Source organism: Microcaecilia unicolor, chromosome 5 (genome assembly GCF_901765095.1).
Source record: "Microcaecilia unicolor chromosome 5, aMicUni1.1, whole genome shotgun sequence".
Classification (NCBI taxonomy): Eukaryota; Metazoa; Chordata; class Amphibia; order Gymnophiona; family Siphonopidae; genus Microcaecilia; species Microcaecilia unicolor.
The window spans coordinates 335,777,221-335,792,882 of NC_044035.1; the positions used below are offsets into that span (position 1 = coordinate 335,777,221).

At 43.1% G+C, this 15,662-nt stretch overlaps 1 protein-coding gene across 1 annotated transcript in view; it reads right to left on the minus strand.

The window, feature by feature from the left end:
- Positions 1-8,821, minus strand: part of ADAMTS18 (ADAM metallopeptidase with thrombospondin type 1 motif 18) — a 103,481-nt gene extending 94,660 nt beyond the window's left edge. The window contains 4 exon segments of the mRNA XM_030202636.1: positions 1,132-1,291; positions 2,140-2,223; positions 2,665-2,864; positions 8,563-8,821. Coding sequence (XP_030058496.1) covers positions 1,132-1,291; positions 2,140-2,223; positions 2,665-2,864; positions 8,563-8,821 — 703 coding nt within the window.
- Between the last annotated feature and the right edge of the window lie 6,841 nt (positions 8,822-15,662).

Here is a 15,662-nt window from a genome sequence, read left to right on the forward strand (position 1 = left end):
CAACAAATAAATAAATAAAATACCCATCTATCATCAATTGGGTGCAAGGATTTACTCCAAGTTTTTAGCAAGCATAAGTCCTCATGTGGGAAGTATGCTAAGATAGTATTATGTAAAGGGTGTTCTGTGTGGAGCACCCTTTATAGAATAGTATCTTAAGGGTCCTTTTACTAAGGTGCGCTGAAAAATGGCCTGTGGTAGTGTATACGCGTGTTTTGGGCACACGCAGAATTATTTTTTAGTGCACCTACAAAACATGCCTTTTTTTTGCTGAAAACGGGCGTGCGGTAAAATGAAAATTGTCGTGCGTCCATTTTGGGTCTGAGACCTTACTGCAAGCCATTGACCTAGTGGTAAGATCTCACACAGTAGCCAGGCGGTAATGGTCTATGCACGTCAAATTCCACTCGACGAGCGTAGCTGAGGCGTCAGAAAATAAAAATATATTTTTCAGACGTGCGTAGCGGATGCTCACCAAAATTGAAATTACTTCAAGGGCTATGTGGTAATCGGGCACTAACTCCAATTTGGCATGCGTTGGGCACGCATAGGCATCTACGCAGCTTAGTAAAAGGGCTCCTTAGTGCAGACAATAATGGCGCCAACTTTGGGCATCATTTACTGAAACTGGTCCTGTATGCCTAACATAGGGGCCCTTTTTCTATGCGTGTGCAGCACATACCAAAACGAGACTACTGCCAGGCTACCACGCCCCCCCCCCCCCTCCCCGGTGGTAATTTCAGATTTTCCACACACCCGTACCACCTGGATGATTTATTTATTTCCTACCGCACATGGCATTTCTGGTAGTAATTAGCAGTTGGCGCGCACCAACCGGTTAATGTATGTGTAGCGCATGAGCCCTGACTGCTAGATCAATGGGTGGTATTAAGGACTCAGGCCGGTTTTAGGCACAAGCTGGTTTCAGTTTTACCGCATGGCCTTTTCCCATCCCATTAAAAAAGTCCTTTTTCCAAACTCGGTAAAAATTGGTCCAGCGCACGCCAAAAACACATGCCCACACTACCGCAGGCCACTGTTTAGAAAAAGGACCCCATACCTTATTAAAGAGCCCCTATCTCTGTGCAAAACTATTGGTTAATAGGAACAGAAACTGAAATATATGCTTACCCAACGTATCACAGGGTTCATTTTTCCAGGAGCAGATATCCAAGCCTGTAAGTAAGATGGCATGGTCATGGCGTTTCCCATTCTTACCAACAAGAGCTGACTGCCACTGACAAAAATTGTTCAATGTCTGATCTGCACGATGATTAATAATAAGCCCGGCCTAGAAAAGTTGACAAAAATTCCAAGTTAGAAACTATTTTGTTTGATCTCAAAAATTACCTACACTTTCTGGACAAAGAGAAATAAGACAAGGTTCAAACTCTGGGAACCTTGTCCCACTCAAAGAGCTTGATAATGATAACTAGGCACCAATTGTCATCCCTTCTTAGAGGTTCAGAATGAAAAGCAAAGATAAGAAACTCAAAAGAACATAAAATGACTTCAGGATTATATTCCGCCAGAGTCGCTATACTCACGTTAGCCCTCTCCTCAAGTCACTTCACTGGCTCCCTATCCGCTTCCGCATACAATTCAAACTTCTCCTATTGACCTACAAGTGCATCCACTCCGCAGCTCCTCAGTACTTTTCCACTCTCATCTCTCCCTACACTCCTCCCCGTGAACTCCGTTCGCTGGGTAAATATCTCCTGTCGTCCCCCTTCTCCCCCACTGCTAACTCCAGGCTCCGTTTCTTCTATCTTGCTGCTCCCTATGCCTGGAATAGACTCCCTGAGCCGGTACATCAGGCTCAGTCTCTGGCTGTCTTCAAATCTAGGCTTAAAGCCCACCTCTTTGCTACTGCTTTCAACTCCTAATCATGACTCTCTTACTCAGTACCCTCACTTATCACCCCCACCACTGCAATTTCCCACCCCTAGCTGTCTGTTCGTCTGTCTAATTTAGATTGTAAGCTCTGTTGAGCAGGGACTGTCTCTTCATGCTCATTTGTACAGTGCCGCGTAAATCTAGTAGCGCTATAGAAATGTTTAGTAGTAGTAGAATTATATATTTGTTCATAAAGTTCAATATAAGCCTATAAGCATGCAAGTAAAACAAAATAGAACTTACAGGTTCTTGCTCCAGAAGCAGAAGACTCACAACTATAACATTTATGTCCTTTCCAATTGTGCCATCTTTAAAAAGACTGGAAACCTGCATGAACATTAGGAAACAAAGTAAAAAAAAAAAAATCTATAAAATACATTTACGAGTTTCACTATTATTATTATTACAGAAGCCATAACTAGTGTCAGTGAAGCCAGATATTTCAAACTGTGTAAACATTTTGAAGCAGTAATCAATTTATGAAGACACCCTAATGCAATCCCCTCACACAGACATCTGTCTCAATTTATTACAACATTCATGAATTTAAACAGAGTAGAAAATTCCAACCGACTAGAATTGATGTCTGCTGGATGAAGCAGTTCCCATTAGTGTTGATAAATCGAAATCTTACATTTTAGTTCTAATGACAAATCTTCATGGGACGGCTGGATCGTATGATTAACTGCTAATTGCAACTGCTTGTCAATGTTTTCTATAATAGTGCTTTCAATTAAATTGCAATAGTAGTAGAATGGAATATTTTACCATATTCATAACTGTTAAAACGTAAGTGGTCACATTCTCCCTTCCATGCTTATCTACCATTTTTTTGTCTGCCACAACTAGGGTTTCAACATTTAGACTTTCACCGTTCTGTAGTTTTTCAGTAGATCGTCTTAACCTTGCTGAACTTCCATATTCATCTGGCTGGATATAAGTATCCTTGGTGGGGGGTTTGGGTGTGTCTAGAAAAGAAAAAGACCACACTTTTAGAAGAGGCCCAAGAAAATCACGGAGCTATATGGTCATCCTGGGGGCAATTCTATAACGGGGCTCCTCCATTTAGGCTGTTTATTCTATAAAGGAATGTAGGCACCTAGGTTCCATAGAAACATAGAAACATGACGGCAGATAAAGGCCATATGACCCATCCAGTCTGCCCATCCTCTCTAACCCCTAACTCTTCCCTTTCCTAAGCGATCCCACATGCTTATCCCATGCCTTTATAAATTCTGAAACAGTCCTTGACTCCACAACCTCCACCAGGAGACCATTCTACGCCTCCACCAAGCTTTCTGTGAAATAGTACTTCCTTAGATTACTCCTAAGCCTGTTCTCTCTTAACTTCATCATATGCCCCCTCATTCCAGAGCTCTCTTTCATTTGAAAAATGGCTCTCTTCCTGTGCATAAATGCCCTTGAGATATTTAAACGTCTCTATCATGTCTCCTCTCTCCCTCCTCTCTTTCATTATAGACTACTAGCTAAACCCTGTATCGATGCGTCTAATATTTAATATTTAGGTGTTTGCAATTAGAGCAGCCATAGAGCTGGCATGAGTGTGAGTACCTAATTGCTTATTCTGTAAGTTACCTGTATAAGTGGGACACCCGCCTAAGCCCCAGTCTCGATCTTCTCCATGTACATCCCCCTTTGCAGATACATGTTAAGTAAGTTAAGCGAGCATTGGTAGAATAACAGTTAGGAACCCTGCTAGCATTTATGGTGGTATGTGCATACATATGTGTGTAAGTGCTAGCATTCTAAACATCTATGCGTTGGACTTATTGATGCTTTGTAAAAGGGCCCCAGCCTCATAAAATACAGCTTAGTGGCCAACCGGCACATGCATGTATAACTGTTACATTCAAATATGTAAGAACTAGTATTCTAAAATCTTAGCATGCAAGTGGTGCTTACATTTAGGCACTAAGATTATAGAATTAGGGGGAATATGCACATAGCACCACATTCAATAAATGGCGACCACAATTTGGTACCTAAATGATCTGCATTAAACTATCATTCTGCAAAGGAGTGCTAAGCACCCTTTACAGAATACTAGCTTAGCATGCAGTTTGGACCTTATTCTATAAAGGTTATGCTCCTAAATTTATGCTCCTACATAAATGTTGCCATTCTGGGACAGACCAAAGCTCCATCAAGCCCAGCATCCTTTTTCCAACAGTGGCCAATCCAGGTCACAAGTACCTGACAAGATCCCAGAACAGTATAACAGATTCCATGCTGCTTATCCTAGAAATAAGCAGTGGATTTTCCCAAGTCCATTTTAATAATGGTTTATGGACTTTTAGGAAGCTATCCAAACCTTTTTTAGACCCCGCTAAGCTAACTGCTTTTACCACATTCTCTGGCAACAAATTCCAGAATTTAATTACGTGAAGAAATATTTTCTCTGATTTGTTTTAAATTTACTACTTTGTAGCTTCATTGCCTAGTCCTAGTATTTTTGGAAACACTAAACAAGCGATTCACATCTACCCATTCCACTCCTCTCAGTATTTTATACACCTCTATCATATCTCCCCTCAGCTGTCTTTTCTCCAGGCTGAAGAGCCCAAGCCATTTCAGCCTTTCTTCATAGGGAAGTTGTCCTATCCCTTTTATCATTTTCGTAACCCTTCCCTGTACCTTTTCTAATTCACTACATCTTTTTTGAATTTTCCACATAACAAGAATCCATTATGATATATAAGTACAATGATATTTTATCAATAGAAATCAAACCAAATAAAACATGGAAAAGAAAATAAGATGATACCTTTTTTATTGGACATAACTTAATACATTTCTTGATTAGCTTTCGAAGGTTGCCCTTCTTTGTCAGATCGGAAATAAGCAAATGTGCTAGCTGACAGTGTATATAAGTGAAAACATTCAAGCATTACTATGACAGTCTGACAGGGTGGGAGGATGGGGGTGGGTCGGAGGTATGCATGGGGACATCAAAGCATATCATTGATATTCTAACAGGATGGGTGTGGATAGGTGAGGGGAGGGTGATCAACAGAGAAATACAGCTTTATGGTTTATAATGGGCTAATCAAGAAATGTATTAAGTTATGTCCAATAAAAAAGGTATCATCTTATTTTCTTTTCCATGTTTTATTTTGTTTGATTTCTATTGATAACCTTAAGAGTGGACTAACACGGCTACCACACTCCTCTACTTAATGATATTTTAGAAACCACTGACAATCATAACCATCATTATGAAGTTCCTCTAATGGTTTCAGACTTACAAGCACTGAGCTCTTGAACACATCTCTCCAGCCCAACCCTTCTCCAACCTTTATTTATCTCTTTGGTTTGAGGTATGTAACTCAGTTGGGCTTGGCTATAACAATCAATGTGTCAATATTCACTCAGCTTTGGAACTCTTTTCCGAAAACCATAAAAACCATCACCAACCACCTAGCCTTCAGGAAATCACTAAAGACCATGTTATTTGGAAACGCTTATCCCACGGTCTCTGCATGTGTCTCCACTGTTGGATGTGCATCAATCTAGAGACAATTTTGGATACATTCCCCTTCCCTCCTCTCTCCTGGTTTCCCTACTCCTTCCATTCCTTCCTCTTCCTCCCCATTATCTCTTGTGTTAAGGTTTTCTGCTGTATTAGCTTCATTTTACTGCATTGCCGTCTGCCTCTGTGGTGCGCTGTAAGCCACATTGAGCCTGACACTATTGGGAAACTGTGGGGTACAAATGAGATAATAAATAAATAAATAAAATATTCAGCTATTGCAGTCAGTGTGTTTTCTAAAGTGCCATCCACAGAAGATTAAAAAAATCCAAATATTCAGTCTGCTTTCCAGATAGTGAACAGCGATGAATATCCAGAGAGAGAGGAGACCAGCAGCGTAATCTTGATAGGTTGATATTCAGGGCCTTGTATGCTAAGCTGCACTGTAGGCAAGTTGGATTTTTTAGAGCATGCTAACACTAGAGACACCCATAGGAATATATGGGTGTCTCTAGCATTTAACACTCGCTCATTTTAGCGCATGCTAAAAACGCTAGCGCACCTTAGTAAATACGGCCCTTAGAAACCCTTTTACAAAGCCACAGAGGACTAATGCGCGGGTAGCATGTGCCAAAGCAGCACTACCGCCAGGGTAGTGCATGCGACTGGCGGTAATTCTGAGTTTTGACCGTGCTGAATCCCGCAGTAGAAAATATTTTTCTATTTTCTACCGCGGGGGGGGGGGGGGGGCATTCCCAGCGGTAATTGGCAGGGCAGCCACATTGGTGTGTGCTGTATGGTTACCATGCCGGTAGCGCATGAGCCCTTACTGCTAGGTCAATGGCTGGCGGTAAGGGCTCAAGCCGTAAATAGACGTGCGCTAGTATTCATTTTTTTACATGCCCGTTTCCCAGTCACGGTAAAAAGTGTCCCAGCATGCGCCAAAAAGACATGCCCATACTACGACAGGCCACTTTTTACCGTGGCTTTGTATAAGGAGCCCTTAGTCTGCTAGCTGGATAACTTAAGGACAGTCTTTTTGCTGGATATTTACAAGGATAAGCCAGCAGGAAAGACGCACCAAGAAGTTTCCTGTCTCATTAACAAGAACATTTTCCTCCATTACTGAGTACATTTAGAAACACTTAAATGCCTCGTTCTATTTAGGGGGGGGGGGCTCTAAAAAGAAACATAGAAATATAGAATCTTGATGGCAGATAAGGGCCAAATGACCCATCCAGTCTACCCTTCCTCAATAACCACTAGCTTCTCCTTTTCCTAAGGGATCCCACATGCCTGTCCCATGCTTTCTGAAATTCTGATACAGTCTGCGTTTTCAGGACCTTCACCAGGAGGCCATTTCACGCATCTATATTTTGTATGCCCCAGAACAACTTAAGGCCTTTTTGGATTTGAAATAGATTGCCTACGAATTTGTTATGAATTTGTTGGAATATTATGTAAAGTAAGGATGAGGTTTTCATGCTAAGCTTTTACCTTGTTCTTTATGTGAAGTTCTACGTATTGTTACTTATCTAATTCTTTATTTTCCATTGACCCCTCTCCCATTTGTTGTGGTCTAAGGAAGTTTATTATATTATTTCTTTAATTTTGTTTTCTTTTCAATTTGTTACTTTGCTGAATTGCTTGAACAAGCATATCGTCTTGTAAAATTATTAAATTGAATAAAAAATAAAATTAAAAAAACACCATTTAAATGTGCAACTATCACGCTTATTTTCAAAAGAGAAGGGCACCCATCTTTCGACACAAATCAGGAGATGGGCGCCCTTCTCGCAAGGCCGCCCAAATCGACATAATCGAAAGCCAATTTTTTGACACCCTCGATGGCTTTCCGTCGCGGGGACGACCAAAGTTCACGGGGGCGTGTTTAGGAGATGGGCGTCCTCAGCCAATAATGGAAAAAAGAAGAGCATTCCTGATGAGCACTTGGCCGACTTTATTTGGTCTATTTTTTTTCATGACCAAGCCGTGAAAAGATGCACAAACTGAGCAGATGACCACCGGAAGGAATCAGGAATGACCTCCCCTTACTCCCCCAGTGGTCACTAACCCTCTCCCACCATAAAAAAACAGGTTAAAAATATTTTTTTGCCAGCCTCTATGCCAGCCTCAAATGCCATACTCAGGTCCATCGCAGCAGTATACAGATCCCTGGAGCAGTTGTAGTGGGTGCAGTGTACTTCAGGCAGGCGGACCTGGGGGGGGGGGGGTTTGGGGGGCTCAGCACCCAAAGTAAGAGAGCTATGCACCTGGGAGCAATTTGTGAAGTCCACTGCAGTGCCCCCTAGGGTGCCCGGTTGGTGTCCTGGCATGTGAGTGGGACCAGTGCACTACAAATGCTGGCTCCTCCCACGACCAAATGGCTTGGATTTGGCCGTTTTTGAGATGGACGTCTTTGGATTCCATTATCGGCGAAAACCAAGGGCAGCCATCTCTAAGGTCAACCCAAATGTTGAGATTTGGGTGTCCCCGACCGTATTATCGAAACGAAAGATGGAGGCCCATCTTGTTTCGATAATACGGTCAGGGACGCCCCTTTACAGGGCTGTCCTTAGAGATGGGCGCCCCCGTTCGATTATGCCCCTCTATTTCTACTAAAGCCAAGAACATAGAAATTTACTATTCTCATGGGGACATTGTGCAGGCACTTAAAAATACAGAAAACTCATACTAAATTACTTACATTTCAGTCGACAGTCACTGTGCAAGTTCACATAAGGATCTATGTCTAAGAAAAAAACACTTTCCATCAAAGGATTTCTGAGATAATCAGTTACTGAGAATTTCACAGTATTACAATGAAATGCACAATAACTGCACCCACCTCTGCTATCTTTTTTAAGTTAAAGTCTTATGATTTTTCCATAAGCGCAAATAGAAGTTCTAAAGAAAACCAAGGTGCACCTTTATCAACAATCTGGCCAATTAACTTGTTGATAAATGCTACTGTAAAACAAATATTGACATTCTTATGAGTGCAGCACTAGCACAGTACAATCAACTGGCTTTTATTCAGCACATTTTTATAAAGGCTTCTGTGTTCAAACATTATTATCAATGGTTTTAAACACCACCAGTTTGTAGGTACTTTTAAACCGTAGGGTTTAGAGTCTACCAATGATCTCAAGTAAAAAAAAAGAAAGTTTCCTTACATACATTTCTTGCGCCGTCCACAAAAATGCTGCTTCTGAAACCTTGGTAATTCATGATGCTCTTGGTAATGTTGCCTGTGGTAAGTGTGAATTCGGCTAAGACGACCAGACAAATGGTCGTTACTGTAATCTATTTTGTGACGATGTACTTTAGGCTCTGCTGTCCGTTTATATAGTACATGAGGATGATGTCCAGCAGGCGATGAGTAGTTATGTTCTTCTGCCAGGTGCTGAGGTAATGGTGATATAAGGAATTCATTTTCTTGTGTCCTTATCAAACCGGACTGAAAAATAAAGGATAAGGAATATAGTAACAGAGTAGACGATAGGAGATAAGGAGCATTTGGCTCACCTAGTCTATGTGGTTGCTTCTATCTCCGCTGTTCAAACTAAGGTATCTTTCATCTTAGCCAAGTCAGCTTTGTTAGCTTCCGTCTTGGTACTCTACCATTCAAAAGATTGAGATCATACTCCACATACATGGCTTAGGAGTGAAGCTCATTCCTGTTACAGTATATACAAAAGTAGCTAAGTGTGCACAAAACTTTCACGAACCCCTGATGCAGGCATTATGCTGAAATATGACTGTGTTGAGTCAGTTAATAAAGATTCCTTATGTAGTTACGCATCCCTTTTTGGCCACCTCTGCATTCTGGTTTCCATAAACAAAACTAGTCCATTTGGAGAAATCCACCCCCCCCCCCCCCCCCCCCCACACACACACACACACATAGAAATCAAATTCTATGGGCCTTATCTCTCTCTCTCTCTCTTGTCTTTTACCCAGTCTGTTAATCCCAAACATACTTATTCTGTCACTGTGCTGGTCTCTACCATCTACACTGGTGGGCTATTGCAAGCTTCCGTCACCCTCTCATATATTTCCTCAAATTTCCTCTCGGCCTCCCTCCCTTTATGGCACCTTGTCACTGACCTTCTTTTTCTATGGAAAATTGTAGCATCTACCAATATTCTGTTGAAGCTTGATAAATATCTGGAAATTTCTATTGTATACTTACTTCCTCTTCTTTTCGACTAGTTCTAATTCATTGTTACAGGAATGTTGTTAGTTTTGGTATTATAACCTAGGCACTCATATTTATATGTGTGTCACAGGTGAATGTGTTTAGAATACTAGTGTTTACACGTGCAAGTGTGCACCTGCGCACATAAATGCTAAAATGGCACCATTGTTCCCTCTAAGCCAGTGATTCCCAAACCTGATCCTGGAGGCACCTCAGCCAGTCAGGTTTTCAAGATAACCACAAGGAATATTCATGAGAGAAATTTGCATCCAGTGGAGGCAGTGCATGTAAATCTCTCTCGTGAATATTCATTGTGGATATCCTGAAAACCTGACTGGCTGGTGTGCCTCCAGGACCAGGTTTGGGAACCACTGCTCTAAGCTGAGCAAGAGTCCTCCACCTACAGTCCTGCCAGTAGAGGGCACTGTTTCACTATCACGCTTTCAATAGTGAGAGACAGGCAAGTTTTGCAGGATCCAGGGAATCTGCCTGTCCCTAGTGATGGAAGATACAATATTGAAACACTGCCCCCCGCTGGCAGCAATGCATTTAGAGGACTCTCACCCAGCTTAGAGAGAACAATGCATGGCACTTAATTGTTATTACTTAAGCATGTAAGTGCCTAAAAGTTAGGTGTGTTAATACCTGATTGCACTAGTATTCTATAAAAGCAAGGAGGCACCTTTATAGATAGGCTTATACCATGTGCCCTCTGGACACCTAATTGGAGGCATCCAGTTATAGAAGTGCTCTCTATAGGGTGTCTACTTTCCTTTATATAATACCCAGCATTACCGGGTATTAACATACCTAATATATAGGTGCTCATGCCTGTGCCAGCCATAGAGTAGATATGAGTGAGGCCAGAGACACAGAATACAGAATACTAAGTTATTTGCAAAAGTGGGAGCCCTGGCAATGTCTTGCCCATGTTCTGTCCTCTTGCAGATATGCACTGTGGCGTCCTTATACTAAGCTGCAGTATGCACTAATGTGTGCTTCCCGCATAGGGTTACCATATGTCCGGATTTACCCGGACATGTCCTCTTTTTGAGGACATTGTCCGGGCAACCGGGCGGGTTTTGTCAATCTGCCCGTTTGTCCAGATTTCTGGACAAACGGGCAGGCTGGTGGAGGAAGGCCCACCCACCAGCCTATCCGTTTGTCCAGAAATCCGGACAAACGGGCAGATTGCTAGCTTCTCCTTACTTACTACTGCCCTGGTGGTCTAGTGACCTCTTCCGCCTTCGAGGCAGGAAAGAGCCCCCTCTTTCCTACCTGGAGCGCTGTCCTGCATGCATCTTTCTGTTGCTGATCTCGGCGCCAATTCAAAATGGCCACTGAGAGTTGAAGTGACCTCGTAAGACTTCAACTCTTGGCGGCCATTTTGAATCGGTACCGAGATCAGCAACAGGAAGGATGCATCAGGACAGCGCTCCGGGCAGGAAAGAGGTGGCTCTTTCCTGCCCTGAAGAGGTCACTAGACCACCAGGGCAGTAGTAAGGTAAGGGGAGGGGGGTGATGAGAAGGTGGGTGACAGGGTGTGTGACAGTGGGGAGGGGAAAATGTGACAGGGGGCGGAGTGAGGGCAGGAAAGGGGGCGGGGTGGGGTGTGAAAGGGGGAGGGGTGTGGGGTGGGGACGGGGCATGTGTCCTCCTTTTTGGGGGACAAAATATGGTAACCCTATTCCCGCCGCTTAAAATGCCGTATTGCGGGGGTGCACTCAGGCATCGTGCAGTAATTGTGGCATCAGTGCACGCAACCTCACACACTGAAAAATACATTTTAATTTTAGTGTTGGGGGTGGCAAGTAGGCATGTCCTGAGCTTCATTATTGCGTTCATTTCTGGTTGTCGTATCTCAAAAAAGATGTAGCAGAATTAGAAAAGGTTCAAAGAAGAGCAACCAAAATGATAAAGGGGAAGAAACTCCTCTCATATGAGGAAAGGCTAAAAGGTTAGGCCTCTTCAGCACGGAAAGAGATAGCTAAGAGGAGAGGAGATATAAAATCCTAAGTGGTGTAGATCGAGTAGAAATGAACTGATCTTTTTACCCATTCCAAAAGTACAAAGACTAAGGGACACTCAAGGAAGTTACATGGAAACAATTTTAAAACAAACAGGAAGAAATATTTTGTCACTCACAAATAGTTAAGCTCTAGAACTCTTTGCTGGAGGATATGGAAACAGCATTAGCGTATCTGGGTTTTAAAAGGATTTGGCCAAGTTCTAGGAGGAAAAGTCCATAATCTGCTATTGGGATAGACATGGGGATGCTACTGCTTGCCCTAGAATTGGTAGCATGGAACGTTGCTACTCTTTGAGATCCCAGAATATTGTTATTCTTTAGAATTCCAGAATATTGCTATTCTTTGGGGTTCTACATGGAATGTTGCTACTATTTGGGATTCCAGAATCTTGTTACTCTTTAGGATTCCAGAATCTTGCTATTCTTTGGGGTTCTACATGGAATGTTGCTACTATTTGGGATTCCAGGATCTTGGTACTCTTTGGGATTCTAGAATCTTGGTACTCTTTGGGATTCTGCCAGGTACTTGGAAACAGGATACTGGGCTAGATAACCACTAGCCTGACCCAGTAGGGCTATTCTTATGTTCTTATGTACTTATGTAATAAGTTAGCATAGCTACATGGTCACATGCTAACCGATTAGCACATGATTAGCACAAGAGCCTTTACTGCCTACAAAATAGGTGGTGATAGGGGCTCACAGGCTAATTACCATTTGCTAATGGGAAAATTAGTACATGGCCATTAAAAGAAAAACTCAGAAATTTGGCCATTTTAGCCATGTGGTAAAATAACATAGTAACATAGTATATGACGGCAGAAAAAGACCTGCACGGTCCATCTAGTCTGCCCAAGATAAACTCATATGTGTATACCTTACCTTGATTTGTACCTGTCTTTTCCAGGGCACAGACCGTATAAGTCTGTCCAGCAGTATTTCCTGCCTCCCAACCACCAGTCCCGCCTCCCATCACCGGCTCTGGCACATACCCCGTATAAGTCTGCCCTCCCCTATTCTAGCCTCTCAACCACCAACCCCTCTTCCCCCCGCCACCCAATTTCAGCTAAGCTTCTGAGGATCCATTCCTTCTACACAGGATTCCTTTATGCCTATCCCACGCATGTTTGAATTCCGTTACCGTTTTCATCTCCACCACCTTCCGCGGGAGGGCATTCCAAGCGTTCACCACCCTCTCTGTGAAGAAATACTTCCTGACATCTTTCCTGAGTCTGCCCCCCTTCAATCTCATTTCATGTCCTCTCGTTCTACCGCCTTCCCATCTCCGGAAAAGATTCGTTTGCGGACTAATACCTTTCAAATATTTGAACGTCTGTATCATATCACCCCTGTTCCTCCTTTCCTCCAGAGTATACATGTTCAGGTCAGCAAGTCTCTCTTCATACGTCTTGGAACGCAACTCCCATACCATCCTCGTAGCTTTTCTTTGCACCGCTTCCATTTTTTTAACATCCTTCGCAAGATACGGCCTCCAAAACTGAACACAATACTCCAGGTGGGGCCTCACCAACTTCTTATACAGGGGCATTAAAACCTCCTCTCTTCTGCTGGTCACACCTCTCTCTATACAGCCTAGCAACCTTCTCGCTACGGCCACCACCTTGTCGCACTGTTTCATCGCCTTCAGGTCCTCAGATACTATCACCCCAAGATCCCTCTCCCCGTCCGTGTCTATCAGGCTCTCCCCGCCTAACACATACGCCTCCCTTGGATTTCTGCTCCCTAAGTGCATCACTTTGCATTTCTTCGCATTGAATTTTAAAAAAAGTGATGCACTTAGGGTGCCCTTAGTGCACCTGAATGACTCGCGTAAGCACACGCTATGGCCACTTTTTACCACATTTTGGCCCCTATGTAAGTTAAACAGGTCCTTGAAGAAAACAATTAAATGCCATGATGGCATTTACACACATAGGTGGGCCCAGACACGCATAAATGCTAGTATTCTAAACATTTACAAACACAGCATGCATGCAAATGTAAGCACCTAATCCTATATAAGTATACTGAACACCACTACCTTTTTGAATAGCAGTGCTAAATATAAATATTAAGTTAACTACATAAGTAATGCCACACTGGGAAAAGACCAAAGGTCCATCGAGCCCAGCATCCTGTCCACAACAGCGGCCAATCCAGGCCAAGGGCACCTGGCAAGCTTCCCAAACGTACAAACATTCTATACATGTTATTCCTGGAATTGTGGATTTTTCCGAAGTCCATTTAGTAGTGGTTTATGGACTTGTCCTTTAGGAAACCGTCTAACCCCTTTTTAAACTCTGCCAAGCTAACCGCCTTCACCACGTTCTCCGGCAACGAATTCCAGAGTTTAATTATGCATTGGGTGAAGAAACATTTTCTCCGATTTGTTTTAAATTTACTACACTGTTCAGAGTTAGTGTAAGCATTTAACTTGGTACGTTTATCACGTCAGCTAAATATTGACCCCTATGTTAACATGTTTAAAACTATTATGTTGATATGCACTGCTATGTTGACAACCAAAGCAGTTACTTAAAACTCTGTAAAAACACTTGGTGCCTCTATAGAACATATGTCACACTGAAACAGCTCTGATTTCCAGGATTCACACTGCACTGCCCTTGATAAAATTATTATTAAAGTATTTATATATGCAGATGATGTAATGCTGTTCTTTCCATTGTTAGCAATGATACTGATGCTCTGTTTAACTGTTTGAACTTGATTGAGTCATGGGCTTCCTCCCACAGGTTAAAATTGAATAAAAACAAAACTTAATTTTTTTTAATGGGTGGGAGCACCAAGTATTCTACAACAAAGCTACCCCTTTTTTGAGTTAGGAGTTGTTAAAGTTAAGCTCAAGGGATCATCTCGGATATTGGGAGCTGAGGTAGATAGCCAGTTTATAAATGACTTGTACAAATTCCATGCATTTACAAGGTAGTAAATAGGAGAAAATACTTTTTTCACTCAATTCATAGTTAAGCTCTGAGACTTGCTGCTGTAGGATGTTGTAAAAAGGTTTGGGCAAGTTCCTGGAGAAAAAGTCAATAGATTGTTGTTATCTTAGACCTAGGGAAAGCCATTGTTTATCCTTGGGGGTCAGTAGCATGGGTTTCTGTCAGGTGCTTTTGACCTGGATTGACCACTGTTGGAAATACTAGGCTTGATGCAGCATTGATCTGAACTTAGTGGCAATGTGTCACAACCTTGAAGTCACCTCTGTAAGGCAGTGGCGTAGCTACGTGGGGCCTGGGCCCCCATAGATTTCATCCTGGACTCCCCTCCCGACGACCCTCTCGACCCCCCCCCCCCCCCCGCCACCGACTACCTTCGCTTTTGCTGGCGGGGGACCCCAATCCCTGCCAGCCGACGTCCTCTTCGTCCTGCAGTCAGTGCAAAAACGTCTTCGTTCTGTTGCATGCTGACGCGCAGGACTGTTCTCTGAGTCTGACGTCTTGCACGGCATCAACGTGCAACAGAACGAAGATTTTTTTGCACTGACTGCAGGACGAAAAGGACGTCGGCTGGCGTGGATTGGGGTCCCCCGCCAGCAAAAGCGAAGGTAGGCAGCGGCGGGGGAGGGTCCGCGGCAGGAGGGGGTAGAGAGGGCGGGAGGTCGTGAAAGGTGGCGGCGGGTCGGCAATGGCGGGGGGTCAGCGGCGCCGGGGGGGGCTAAAATGTGCCCCCTCACCTCGGGCTCTAGACCCCCCTCCCACCGAAGTCTGGCTACGCCCCTGCTGTAAGTTGGTGGAGCTATGAGACTGTTACCATACTTCCACTTTCCCAGGCAACACACAAGGAAGAGAAGCCGTAAACAACCTATTCCTTTCCGCATTCTTCACCCTCCACACAGTCTGTCTCCCTGTGTATGTGTTGTGAAGCATGCTATAATGTTTTGTATTGTATCGTGTTATTTATTTACTTATTTATTTATTGTGTTAAGTAAACCTCTAGATGAAAACTGCTTTCTTTGCTTGCAGTCAGCACATTCTCATGAGAAACAACACATGTTAGAGAGGGAGTTTCACTGTGGGTGACAT